A 13,470-nucleotide genomic window follows, 5' to 3' on the forward strand; every position below is an offset into this window, starting at 1 on the left:
TCAACCAGTTGGGAATTGCTGAGCCTTGTAGTACCCTTTTCACAAACTACAGGTGCTAATAAGTGTGTTTGGTTTCCCCCCTTTAAATCAAGCTCTTTTGATTTCATACAGGTCATACACTTGCCAAAAAAAATTGCATTCTGAATGGAAGAATGTTAGTATTTTTAACTGTAAAGAAATATTAAAGTGCTAAATTTATAATGGTTTACCTGGAAGTACCTTTGGAGTTGGTGTCATTAGCTGTGCCCAATTCTCTTATAGATTCCCCATCTCCTATTGCTGCAAGAACACTGACATTAGTGGCTAAGTCTGTGCAGAACTTAGCAAATCTTGTGGAATTTGGAGCTAAGGTAAAAACATTTTGATACTTTAAAATGTCATTTTTGAGTGAAACCTCAACACGACAAAACCATAAAATATAAGTAAATTTTCAACAGTGGATATTTCATAATTTATTATATTATTGGTATGTTCACATATTTAATGTTTTTAGATTTTAATTTTAATAATGGAATTTTTAAAACCACTGTTTTAGCTAGTATAGAAAACTTTTTTCAGTATAATTTCCAGTATAATCAAAGTCTTCCATTTTTAAATATAAAAATCAATTACCATATTTTAAAATGTACCCCAGTTGATTTGTTATGTATTACATACTAAACATTCTCTGTAATATTAAAATTTAGATGAGTTTTTAAACAACCCATATGTAATCCTACTAAGGACAATTGACTATTAATATGTCACCTGCTTCTGTCATTATTAAACTTCTTGTTGTATCTGGAAATATGTAATTATTTTTCTTAATCCTTATTTAATGCCATCATGTAAATGTTAAGTAGTCTTCTACTGAATACTTAGATGACTTCCAGTTTGTCACTGTGCCTTATATCTGTATCTATCTATACACACACACACAGACACACACACTTCCTTTCAAACTTGTCCAGTTATTTCTTTAAATGAACTTTGGAGCAGAATTACTAAGTCAGAAGACTTTTTGCTTCTCTCAGCCTTGCCAAAACTCAGCTATTATTACTCTTCTATTTTTGACAATCTGATAGGCATACCACTTTGTGTCTCCTTATTTCATCACTTTTAGACTATATGATTTTTCATGTCTAGGTCCTTATCTCACTTTACTGAGTTTAAAAGAGCTTGTGTTAATACTAAACTTTTCCTATTGTAACATAGCATGTTTTAGAATAGGTTTAAGACTTTAGAAAGAAGCAGTTTGTAGCCTGACTTAGCTTTTGAATGTATCTGAATTGAGGCAGGTTATGAGTACTAATTTTTTATTGCAGTCCTTATCATACTGTATTTTAATTTATTATATTCTCTGCTAGATTCTAATAACCTCTGGGTACTTGGCAAGTAATTATTTTCTCAGTAATTATTTTTGAATGACCTACATATAAACAGTTTGTTTCTGCTAGGCTATGTATGCTAATTTTTTTTCATCCAGAATTTGCTCATTAAAAATATACCCCTATTCCTTAGAATAGCTGCTTGCTTATATTAGAAGGAAAATAGTCATTTTATGATTAAATTCTTACAAATATGTTCTGCTACTGATAATATGACTTATAAGAATTTTTACTATATGTATGGTTTTTGTTACAGATCAGATGCTTTTCATCCATATAGTAAGACTTTTATTTTTATATTTTTAGGAGCCTTACATGGAAGGTGTCAATCCATTCATCAAAAGTAATAAACATCGCATGATCATGTTTTTAGATGAACTAGGGGTATGTATATAATTTTTTTAAGTATTTTGACACCTAAAAGCTTCTCTATCCAGAATTGGAAAAAAAAAAATTCAAAAGCTGCATATTTTTGTCTACCTTCCTAAACAAATTATTTCATTTGATTATAACCATTTATTCTTATGATAAGTAGTTTTCACCAAGAATACAGTATTGTGGCTTTTGGATTTCTTGTGTCATTTTTCAGTTTCTGTCTTGTCTTTCGTTATCTTCTTAGCTGCCCACCTCACCACTATGTCAGTCTGCTGCTGCTTTAGCTGCTTTAACAAAGTAGTGGAACTTGAAACAGTAAAATCAGTATTCAGTCTGGTAGTACTGTATTGACGCAAAGTTACTTTATGAAACTTATCTGAAGATAATTAACATTGATTTCTATATGTTAGTTATGTGTTTGTGGCATAGTCCACAGATAATTATAGACCTAAACGGTTCTCGTTAACACTTGTCATGTAGCTCTTATATGTACTGATGAGTTTGGACAAATTATACCAGTTTAATCATGAAAGTCAGTCTGAAAGAGCCTAGGAATTTTAAGTTTGGGTTGCCTTTAATCCATATTAAAGAGTTAATGCTTGCATTATTTACCCTCCAGATTTTTTTTTTCTTTAAAAAAAAAAAAAAAAAAAACTTCATAGATTAAAAAAAAATTAGAAAAACCATTTGCTTAGAATAGCAGTAATAGTGCACGATATTTTGTCCTGTGATTGAAGAAAATGAAACCTGATTTTTGTGTGAATATTGAGGTCATAAAATCTATCAAATTGAATTTTAAGAGATTATTATGTATTAAATTTTATCTACTGTACCAGTTAGGATCTTTTCAGAAGAGATAGTAGTGTCGTATTTCTAAACGCAGTTTTATGATTCCCTTAAAGAATGTACCTGAACTTCCGGACACTACAGAGCATTCTAGAACTGACCTTTGCCGTGATTTAGCAGCATTGCATGAGATTTGTGTGGCCCATTCAGATGAACTGCGGACGCTCAGTAATGAGCGTGGTGCACAACAGGTAGGTTTTTGCAAGCCTTTGTTAACAATATTATTTCTTTACATGTAAGCACAGTATCAGCATAAGATTCTTTGAGAGCTGATAAATAGCTAAATTACAATTAGTCTTTATTAATTATATTAAAATTTTAAGACTCTGAATCAAAATCCACAAAGATCTCAGCAAACAGGAATGATAAGCCCAGATTAAGATTACATATTTTTGATACCACAAAATGTCAAACCTTGCTTCTAAGCTAATGTGAACTCTACTGAAAAAATGGAGGTGTTTATACGCTTGGTGGTATGTATGAAGTGGTAAGTGAGCTAACAGTCAATCAGTAGTGATGTAGTGTTTTTCTGTCTGCTTCTGTCACACACACACACACCGTGCATGGCCAGGTAACTTTGCAAGCTCTCAAACACATGAGAATTATGCATGTGTTTTAAGATTGATAAAAACATTTCAAGATCCAGAGATTCTGGAATATGGCCTTAAAAACTAAGCACTGTCACCAGTGGCCGACACGTGGCAGGGACCTTACAGGAGAGGTTAACACATTGAGTTCAGTGATTCCGAGTTCTCCTCAATCTGAGATTCTACAATTCTCGTTTCTTCCCAGTTTAGATAATAATAGCACAATTCACTTAGGTTTCAATCACTTTAGAAGCTCAGGCAGAATATGTGCCATGAAGTGAAGTGGCTCAGTCGTGTCCGACTCTTTGCGACCCCGTGGACTGTGGCCTACCAGACTCCTCTGTCCATGGGATTCTCCAGGCAAGAGTACTGGAGTGGGGTGCCACTGCCTTCTCCAGGGGATATTCCGAGCCCAGGGATCGAACCCAGGTCTCCCATATTGGAGGCAGACACTTTAAGCTCTGAGCCACCAGGGAAGCCCCTAATATGTGCCATAGACCTACTTATATGCTGTTGGCATGTGAATTGCCTTCTTGCTACACTGGAGTTGGGTTCATTAAATGGCTTGCCTTGAATACTTTATTGTTTTGGAGAATCTGGCCCAATTAAGACTTTCTAAGAAAGATAAAGGAGCTGAATGATTTAATTTTAGGCCCAGTGTTGTCATTCTTTTCATGATTATAGCGTTTGATTATAGTGTTCATTAGACTGTAGCCTGATTGCCCTTATGTGCTCTTACAGGGCTTGAGGTGTGTTATTTATAATGATAAATCTGTCTTCTGATAAGATGTTCTATCCTAGAGATTGTTCAGGCCCAAGCAGATATGAGAATGCCAACAGAAATGAGTTTGTTTAGAGAGTAAAAAATTATATCTCAACCAAAATAACATGACCAGAACTATTCAGTCAAGGACTGAGTAATACATACTTACAATTGTATGCTTTTTTTGAGTAGAATGGTAATGTTATTTTATGAATCCCTTTGAGTTCATATGGTATTTTTCAAATCCAGGTTTCCCATCCCTGAGATTTGACAGAGCTTTCATTCATTTACTAATTATTTTCATATTGTTTTTCTTTGTCTAGCATGTACTGAAAAAGCTTCTGGCTATAACAGAACTGCTTCAGCAAAAACAAAACCAGTATACAAAAACTAACGATGTCAGGTAGCAGCCTTCGCCGCAGTGTTCTGCATGGATTCAGCATGCCCCAAATGGTAAATCACATCAGTATAATGTCTCCTTTGCTCTTGCCAAAAAATAGCACACCTTTCCACATTCCAGTGATGTGTGAGCTATGCAAATAGAACTGAAGATTCTGCTGGGAACTGCTCCAGCAGCTTTGTAAGCTATATCTTTACCAACCTCTGAGCCTTGGTGTACAGATCACCTTTCACACAATGTTATGACTGTATCTTGAACTTTGAAAATATATTTTCAATACATTCAATTGCCAAAGTTTTGCTGTTTCTTGAGGAAAGAACTATGAAAAAGCATTCTCTGTTGACAATTGAGTATAACTGGATTGCAGACTGTTCTTACATTACTTCTTCCTGAATTAGGAATATGACCGTCTGACTGTTCAATGACTATTTGTATTTACAGTTTCCAGAATTTGCCATTACAATAGGAACAATCCTTGCTGTATACTTTTTTAAAATAACTGTGCTCTCTCTGCTGGAACTGTTGAAAGAAAATATATAGAGTGGATCTATTGCTCATCAGCTTTATTTTTTAAACGTACCACTTATTTTGTTGGAATTGTCAAAGACTGTATTTAGAACTCATAATGCTTTTTGTTTAATGTTTACAACAGTAAATAGTTTGAATTCAATAATTATTATTGGTCATTGTGTACTGATCAATGCATGTTACCCATTCAACCATTTATAAATGACCAATTTCTTCTGTATGTTAAAAAAAAAAACCTGGAATACTTTCCTTGAACATATTCATTAATTCCAAGTTGATTTTTTAAATTATGCGAACAATTTGATCAGCCACTGAACAACTATCCATCTTTGACCTTCTGACTACTTGTTGTATCTGCTGGATATTTAGTTTGATTGTATAGTTTTATTTGCTTCTGTATGTGTATTTTTGTGAATTATTCACAGGGTTAAGTTAAAATAAAACCAAGGGATATCTTAAAATTGATTACTTCTGTCTAAATACAGCTAAACATTTAATTTCATTATTTTCTTCCTCCTTTAGGGGCAGTTCAAAATTTAGTACCAGAGCAAGGCCCAGGGAAAAGATAAAATTTGAGCTTTTTCTGGCTAATGGTCTCTTTTGAAGGATTCTATTAATTCATTATGTATTTGTTAACAGTTCTTTCCCTCCCATAATTGTCCAGGGGGAGACAAGGCATACAAGGTGGTTCTAAACAAGTACGTATTGAGAAAAGCATTTCCCACAATAAAGAAAAATTTTCTAAAGGCCTACGTTCTAACAGAAACACTATTTCTTCCTGTATTTTAAGCATTAGAGGGATAGAATACAGTGAAACTTGAGGGTTCACAAAATTTCTACATAGTATAATTTTAAGTATTAAATGCTGGTATTTGTATGGAGGTAGCTAGCCCTAATGGAGAAGGCAATGGTACCCCACTCCAGTACTCTTGCCTGGAAAATCCTATGGACGGAGAAGCCTGGTGGGCTGCCGTCTATGGGGTCGCACAGAGTTGGACACAACTGAAGCACAAAGCCCTAAAGTAGCTGCAATTTTACAAGTTGAACAGTGTTACCAAAATACTCAGCATTATCCAGTGTGCCTTTCTTTTCAGCTAGACAGTGGTATGCCATTTGGACTCCTTTGGTGTTCTAGGATAAACTAGAAGGGACACAGGCTAGTGATAGCTCTGAAAACGTTTTGAAAATAAAAAGGTCCAGATCTGAGTGCTTGGCAATTTGGTTCTCTCTCTCTACTCACACCTCAGTTTTAACCATACTAACCTACCTGCCCTTTCCTGATCTCAACTACTCCTCCTCCTCCTGCCTTTTATTAAAAAGACAAAAACAAAAACACACAAATATAAAGAAAGACACCCTGCTTTTCATATTTAATGACATGCTTATCTCTTAAAACTGGAATAAAAAACTTGTTATTTACCTTTGTAGGACTTAGAGTCACTTAGCTGATCAATGATGAAATAAAACCTCTACACGTTTTTTTTTTTTTTTTAAGGGGCTTGGTAGGAAAATCTTCAGAGATAAATATGGACCTTGTTCTGATGCCAAACTTTAGTGACCTAAAAGAGAAACAAGCTACTTAACTGTGGACAGTTTGCCTTCCTGTCTAGAGCCTGGAGCGCTGCTGCTTCATCAGGACTGTACTGGAGGATCGGCAGTTTCGGCTTCTACCCCTTCACTTTCCTAAGATCATACTTTATGAATTTTATTCCTCTCATTTCTCAATGAGAAGGAAACTAAAACCAAAAAGCTCAAGCCTAAAATACAAAGAATTATTAAAGAATATGCATATAGTAAATTTTACTTTCAAAATTTGAAATGTAATTAAATGGTACCTATACTTTATGGAAAAGTGTATCCTGGGAGGTACTGACACTGAGGAGAGGTGTGTATCTGGAAAATTGGGATTTAGGACAATTGCATTTCTAAGAATTTCTTTAACCCCATTTTCTAGCCAAAAAAAACGGACTGAACATCATAATTTGGTTCCAACTCTAGAAACTAAGATCACAGTTAAATAATTAAATGCTATAACAACTTAGATTATGACACTTTATATAAAACAACATTGGCAAATTATAGCTTTAATTTGTTATCAATCATGATGGGTTAAGGTTACCCAAACCTGGTGTTACTCTGGCTCCTTTGAAGATGTTTTATTTCACATAAAGCTACCCTGAAAGGAAAAAATTTTAAATAACATAAATAGAAAAGTTTAATATATTTTGATGCTTTCACAAATAAAGTTAAATGCCAGACATGCTTCATCCATCTGATGATTAGTTAGCATTGACAAATCAATTTCAAATGGCTAGAGAGAATCTACCAGGTCATCGTCAGTCCATTCTTCCTAAGAAGGAAAGAAAATGTCATAAGGATAACAGTGTACTGAAACATAACCAGTATTGTTTACCTTCTTGCCTCTCTTTAGGAAATTGTTCTTTTGCTTTGTTGAATATAAGGTAAATAAATCAGGAGAATGTGTAGCAGTTTAACCTTACAATAATACGGTGTGGTCTTACCAGGTTAGCCTAGTGACAGGAATCGGTGTTTCAGTTTTGACGTTCTGGGCCTGATTATTCATTATCTGACTTGACATGTACAGTTTTCTTAAAACAAGGGTAGGAGAAGACTCCTTGAAGATCAAGAAGTATATCTACTACCTTCTATAACCTTAGGAAGGATTCTTCATCAAGTAACTATTATACTACTTAACAGGCCAAAACAGAAGTGAGAAAAATTCCTCCAATAATGGCCAAGATTAATAAAAGATACAAAAGAAAGCTTTCCAGTACCTCTCTCTATAATGCTTGTACTCTAGAACAATAGAACCTTAACATATGGTTGTACCAGAATATACAACAGTAATTTACATTTTACCTTTGGAGAACATACCTCCTCATGTTTGGATTTCTTTGAAACATAATCATCATCTTCGTAACCTTTTCTCTTCTTCCTATAATTAAGCAGCCATCAATAAGCAATCTAATATGGGCAACAGAATAAGTTAGCAAGGCTATCAGATATATTTACTGAAGACCAAAGCCTGGATAAATGGAAAGAGGTGAAAAGTTCGGATAGGAAAACTCTTTCAAATTACTCTCTGAATTCAATGCAATTCTAGTTACACTCCAAAAACAATGACTTGTGGACTTAGCAAGTCAAACTCTGACCTGGGAAAGATTAGCAAAAGAATCTGAAAACAAAGCAAGGGGGATCTTGTCCTTCACGACATCAAAATATACACCTATATTTGTAAACTATGGTAATTAAAAATGTGGCACAGTTGTCCCTTGATATCTGAGGGGGACTGGTTCCAGGAACCCCCAGAATACCCAAATCCTCACATGCTCAGGTCCCTTATATAAAATGGCAATGGTAGAGTGGTGCTCTGCATCCAGAGGGCTGACTGTATCAGCAAAGAATCACAGAGATCAACGATCAGAGCAGACGGGCGAAAAACGAAGTATATACAGGGATTTAATCTGTAATAAACGAGTATTTAAAATAACTAAGAATCAAAGAGAATTTTAAATGGCTGGTACAATGGGTTACTTATTTGAACAAAAATTTTAATATTATGAGATTTCTACCTCAGACCAGGCACAAATAATTGTAAATGGTTTTTACAGCTGAACAAAAGGCAAAATAATACTTTAGGGTAAGAAAAGGTGTTTAGATGTTAAGAGTGTGAAGCAAAAGACACGTTGCCTACATCACAAAGTGAAAGGAACAACGGAAGAAAATAGTTGTATGATACATATAAAAACGTCAAGAAAATGATACCGGGAAATTGAGTAGGGCTTATAATTATGCAATGCAGAAGACACGCAAGGGATTCTTAAACACAGAAATATCAATGCCTCAAAGTAATAGGGGAAATGAAAACTAAAAGATACTATTTTCTTTTTTACCCAGACTGGCAACAGTTAAAGATTGACAGTATTAAATGTTGTACAGTTTATATGATAACAGTGGAAAATTATTTCTTCTACACATAGATAGAGAAAAGCTTGGCAGAGGTAAATGCCTCTCAGGTCACAACTGGGACTGGAGTCTGGTCAAAGAGAACTTTGGTTTACCTGTATTAACTGGCTTTAATGATGATAATATATATTACTTGTATACTGACAAAAGATAAAAGAATCTTAAAGACCAAGGAAAAATATTTTATCCCAAAGCAATGCTTGTAACTGTGGGTCCATGGACCGATGATGTTGGTCCACGAACAATTTCCAGTGTGCAATAAGTACAGAAACTGAGTGTATGTTTAGAAACTTTATAGCAATTTGATAGAATAATTTATGACTGTTAAATCTAATAAAATTTAAGCTTATCTTTATGTGTTTTTTCTTTTTTCAGTAATTGGTAACATTTTACGAAGTATAAACATCTGTAATGGGCTAGAAATAAAATCAACAGTCCCTTCCAGACAGTTTGAGAAGCACCACTTAAGTATTCATGCAAGATTTGACTGACACAGTACAAAGCAGATGGTCACCTGAAATATTATGTAAATTCTAGCAATTAAGAATTTTCAATTACAGTCCTCTACGTAGCTATGAGAGTTAACATTAACAGTTCAATGGTCTAATTCAGAGGTTGACAAAATTTTCTTTAAAAAGGCCAGATTGTAAGTATTTTAGGCATGTAGGCCATGCAGTTTCCATCACAACTACCCAACTCTGTTACTGGGTGAAAATAGCCATAGACAATAATGCAAACTAGTGGCTGTACCTATGCCCCAAGGAGACTTTCTGTGAACAGGCACTGGCCCAGACTCGGCGTATGGGCTATAGTCTGGCAACCCCTGGTCGAAGCCCATGTCAAAATCAACATGAAAAGATTATCAATCAGTGCTGCAGTGCTTTTCATTAGTCAACATTTTTCTTACTTCTCTGTAACCATTCCTTCCTCCTAGTCACCACAGAAACCCAGGAGTGAAATTTATCAATTTTAAGTTCTGTGCTAAGCCATGTTTTGCAGTTACAACTACAAATATCATAAAAGTGTCTCATATTTTACACACTATAACTTTAAAGAGTCATGTGTACCTGATATGAAGCCCTTAATGCTGTGCTGGCTTACATATTATCTGATAGTGTAGGGACCATATAAAGATCAAAAACATTTTAAATGCATCTTGACTGTTAAGATGCCAGGGCTAATTCCCAGTAAACTTTACAGACTACAGTCCACGAAGAGAAGTTTCACCATTCCTATTGCCCTGCCCAGATCTTCAACTGTTCAAACACCTTAAAGGTTTAAGTAGACATTTCAAGTTGCAAAGCATAAAGAGCCCAGGTACAGTGATTTCCACATTCAGCCTACAAATCAAAAAAGCAGCATTATGGTGTTCCTTGTGGCTGCAAGAAGACACTGAACAGCACATCTGCCTATTGGTTCTGTCTTCAGCATAAAATTACCACAGAGAAAATATGCCAAGTTTCTCTACCTTAGCTAATAGATGTTAAGTCTAGAATAGTGCACTTGTCTTCAGACGAGATAACCAGACCACAAAGAACCCAAAGATTAAAAAGGCAAGAAGTAGGTTCAGGAATTCCCTAGGAAGACTCTGCCCCGTGGATCCGACAAGGAATAATGGGACAGGGCCTGCAAGCTGAAGGACACGTCAGTCAGAGCAGAAGCAGAATATACTCTTGAAACTCAAACTCATAATAATTTATTATGTTGTGTTTAATCCTATTAGAAATCTCCACTCAAAAAAAAAGCAGATTTGGGGTAAATCAGTCTTCCCCACATGAACAAAACTTACCAGTTAAATAATTCACTTTAAAGACTAGCTGCTGCTGCTGCTAAGTCGCTTCAGTCATGTCCGACTCTGTGCGACCCCATAGACGGTAGCCCACCAGGCTTCCCCGTCCCTGGGATTCTCCAGGCAAGCACACTGGAGTGGGTTGCCATTTCCTTCTCCAATGCATGAAAGTGAAAGTGAAGTCGCTCAGTCATGTCTGACTCTAGCGACCTCATGGACTGCAGCCTACCAGGCGCCTCCGTCCATGGGATTTTCTAGGCAAAAGTACTGGAGTGGGGTGCCATTGCCTTCTCCAAAAGACCAGCTGGACACAGTAACAACTCTATTCTTGAATGGCAGTCTCACATCTACTTACGTAACTACATTAAGTGCAAGCTCAGCAGAGTGACACCTCTCCAGCTTCTGTTTCAGAGCAGCAACTTCTTCAGGTCTGGGTGGTTCGTATTTTTTTACCAAGTTCCTCATGCCTATGTGGAGATCAATAAAAGGATTTAAACCAGGTAATAAAAAGCCCTGTTCCCATAAGGTGGTTAAATAATTTCCCATCTAGTTTTGGGAACCAAAAACACTCCTGAAATTCTCAATATTAATATTGTTCCACATTAAAATCCAATGGCCACCATACTTCTCGTTCAAGTCATTACAGCCATCTGCTGCTTAGCCCACATCATGTACAGCAAAAAGGTAAACTTGCTCTACTAGTATTTTTTTTTCCAATCTTAACCATGGTTACTTTTTGCTCAAGTTTTACAGGCTGTTAAAAAAGCCCTACATGATTTAGTAAAGACATGCTTTGTCCCCAGCCACCAACCATATTCATAACATTCTATCCTACAGATAGATGGAGGGCTGAGTATACTTATTTACAAAGAAGGCTGTTATTACATAATTGGTAATGAAGGTAGGATGCTTAGTAAAAACACGTCAGCCATCCTTTGCTTTAACAAAATGGAAAACTTAGACAATGAAGTATCACCAAGAAAATAAAAATGTCCTCATTAAGCTAAAAAATTCAGTGACTTTAAAATCGCAGAAACATCCGCTACCTAGTCTATATTTAATTCAACTACAATAAACCAAAGACCATAAAGCACGAGATTTATTAGGGGAATGAGAGATCCAGGGCTTGTTAGTCAGCCATGTGCTCCAAGTGACTGACTGACTTCATAATGCAAGTAAAGCGGTGTTTTCAACTAAATTAGTACTTGTGACAGCACCCTAAGGACAGTATCTGTGTGTGAAAAATTATGAATAAGATATCTTAATATCATTAAAGCTCTGAGTGTTAACAAGAGCTATTCTTATAGTAAAACAAGTGGAGTAAAATAAAGCTACTGAGAGAATCACTAACAAAACTGTCACGTGTGTATACACAGCACAGTGAGTTACCTTTAAGATCTCTGCTGCTGCTGCTAAGTCGCTTCAGTCGTGTCCGACTCTGTGCGACCCCATAGATGGCAGCCCACCAGGCTCCCCTGTCCCTGGGATTCTCCAGGCAAGAACACTGGAGTGGGCTGCCATTTCCTTCTCCAATGCATGAAAGTGAAAAGCCAAAGTGAAGTCGCTCAGTCATGTCCAACTCTTCGCGACCCCATGGACTGCAGCCCACCAGGCTCCTCCGTCCATGGGATTTTCCAGGTGAGAGTACTGGAGTGGGGTGCCATATCTACTAAATTCCCTGATCCTTGTGTCTATGGCCAAATCACAATTAGCTTTGGAAGTGAACCCTCTAGTGGTAAAACTGAAAACCTACAGTTTTATGATTCTTAAATCACAAATTCATTTTTCTCAAAGAGAGAAGCCCTCAAGAACATTTCCAGCAAAGAACTTACATAGTCTGAAGCATCTTGACTTTTGAAACAAAAGATGTAAGTACTCCATCATCCAAGATCAAGATCTGCAATCTCATATTTCAGTATTTAAATTACAGATTTTATTAACAAGGACAACTGGCACAAACGGTTTGGAAACACTGATTTTAACCCTAAAGAATAGCCCAGCAGCCCTGAGCATGCAGTGTGACACAGGCAAGAATGAAAACGGAGAGGACTGGCTAACCTAGCCAGTAAGTTAGGTGGCGGTTCTAACTCAACTCAACCTAACGTACAGCTAAGCGAACTATCTATATTCAGTATCTTGTAATAACCTATAATGGAAAAGAATCTGAAAAAGAACATATATATATACAAACACATATATATAACTGAATCACTTCAACATATACCTGAAACTAACCCAAATATATTTTTAAAAAGTTAAAGGGAAAAAAACACACAAAAACCCAAACCCTCAAGACAGTGTTTCTCAGCATCGACAGTATTGACAGCAGTTTGGGCTAGATGATTCTTTGTCATGAAGTGCTGTGTTAGTTTCCTAAGGCTGCTTGACAGCAGTTTGGGCTAGATGATTCTTTGTCGTGAAGTGCTGTGTTAGTTTCCTAAGGCTGCTGTTAAAAATTACCACAAACTTAGTAAGGCTTGTTAAAATCACAGGATGGATTCCCCGACAGTTCTGAAGCCCAAGAGTCTGAAGTCAGTTTCACTGGGCCAAAGCACAGACACTGGCACAGGGGTTTCTCTGGGGGCTTCTGTTGCCACCTCTGGTGGCTAGCAGCATTCCTCAGCTGTGGTTACATTACTCCAATGTTTAGGGCTGGCATCTTCAAATCTCTCTATTCTGTCTTTACATTGCCTTCTCTGTCATACCTCCTTTGCCTTCCTCTAATAGGGACACTTGTGATTACATTTAGGCTCTATCTGGATAATCCAAGATAATGTCCTTAACTTGATCAAATCTGCAAGCCTCCCGCCCCCCCCCCCCCCCCCCCC

At 36.4% G+C, this 13,470-nt stretch overlaps 2 protein-coding genes across 10 annotated transcripts in view; one reads left to right on the plus strand and one right to left on the minus strand.

Moving 5' to 3' along the window:
• The window catches only part of RASA1 (RAS p21 protein activator (GTPase activating protein) 1), a 109,543-nt gene extending 104,216 nt beyond the window's left edge, over positions 1 to 5,327 (plus strand). Inside the window, 4 exon segments of the mRNA XM_010831899.1 lie at positions 262 to 350; positions 1,674 to 1,751; positions 2,645 to 2,779; positions 4,262 to 5,327. Of these exon segments, the coding sequence (XP_010830201.1) occupies positions 262 to 350; positions 1,674 to 1,751; positions 2,645 to 2,779; positions 4,262 to 4,345 (386 nt within the window). The 3' untranslated portion in view covers positions 4,346 to 5,327.
• Positions 1 to 13,470, minus strand: part of CCNH (cyclin H) — a 63,672-nt gene that overhangs the window by 26,620 nt on the left and 23,582 nt on the right. For 3 of the 9 annotated variants that reach the window (XM_010831890.1, XM_010831898.1, XM_010831891.1), the window contains exons 7-8: positions 10,998 to 11,109; positions 7,747 to 7,822 (exon numbers count right to left, since the gene is read on the minus strand). In XM_010831890.1, the coding sequence (XP_010830192.1) occupies positions 7,747 to 7,822; positions 10,998 to 11,109 (188 nt within the window). Of the gene's footprint in view, positions 1 to 6,904; positions 7,823 to 10,997; positions 11,110 to 13,470 lie in introns of those variants that run through there. The other 6 variants (XM_010831897.1, XM_010831895.1, XM_010831896.1 and 3 more) reach the window with 6 other exon arrangements.

Source organism: Bison bison, unplaced genomic scaffold, assembly GCF_000754665.1.
Source record: "Bison bison bison isolate TAMUID 2011002044 unplaced genomic scaffold, Bison_UMD1.0 scf7180017864533, whole genome shotgun sequence".
NCBI lineage: Eukaryota > Metazoa > Chordata > Mammalia > Artiodactyla > Bovidae > Bison > Bison bison.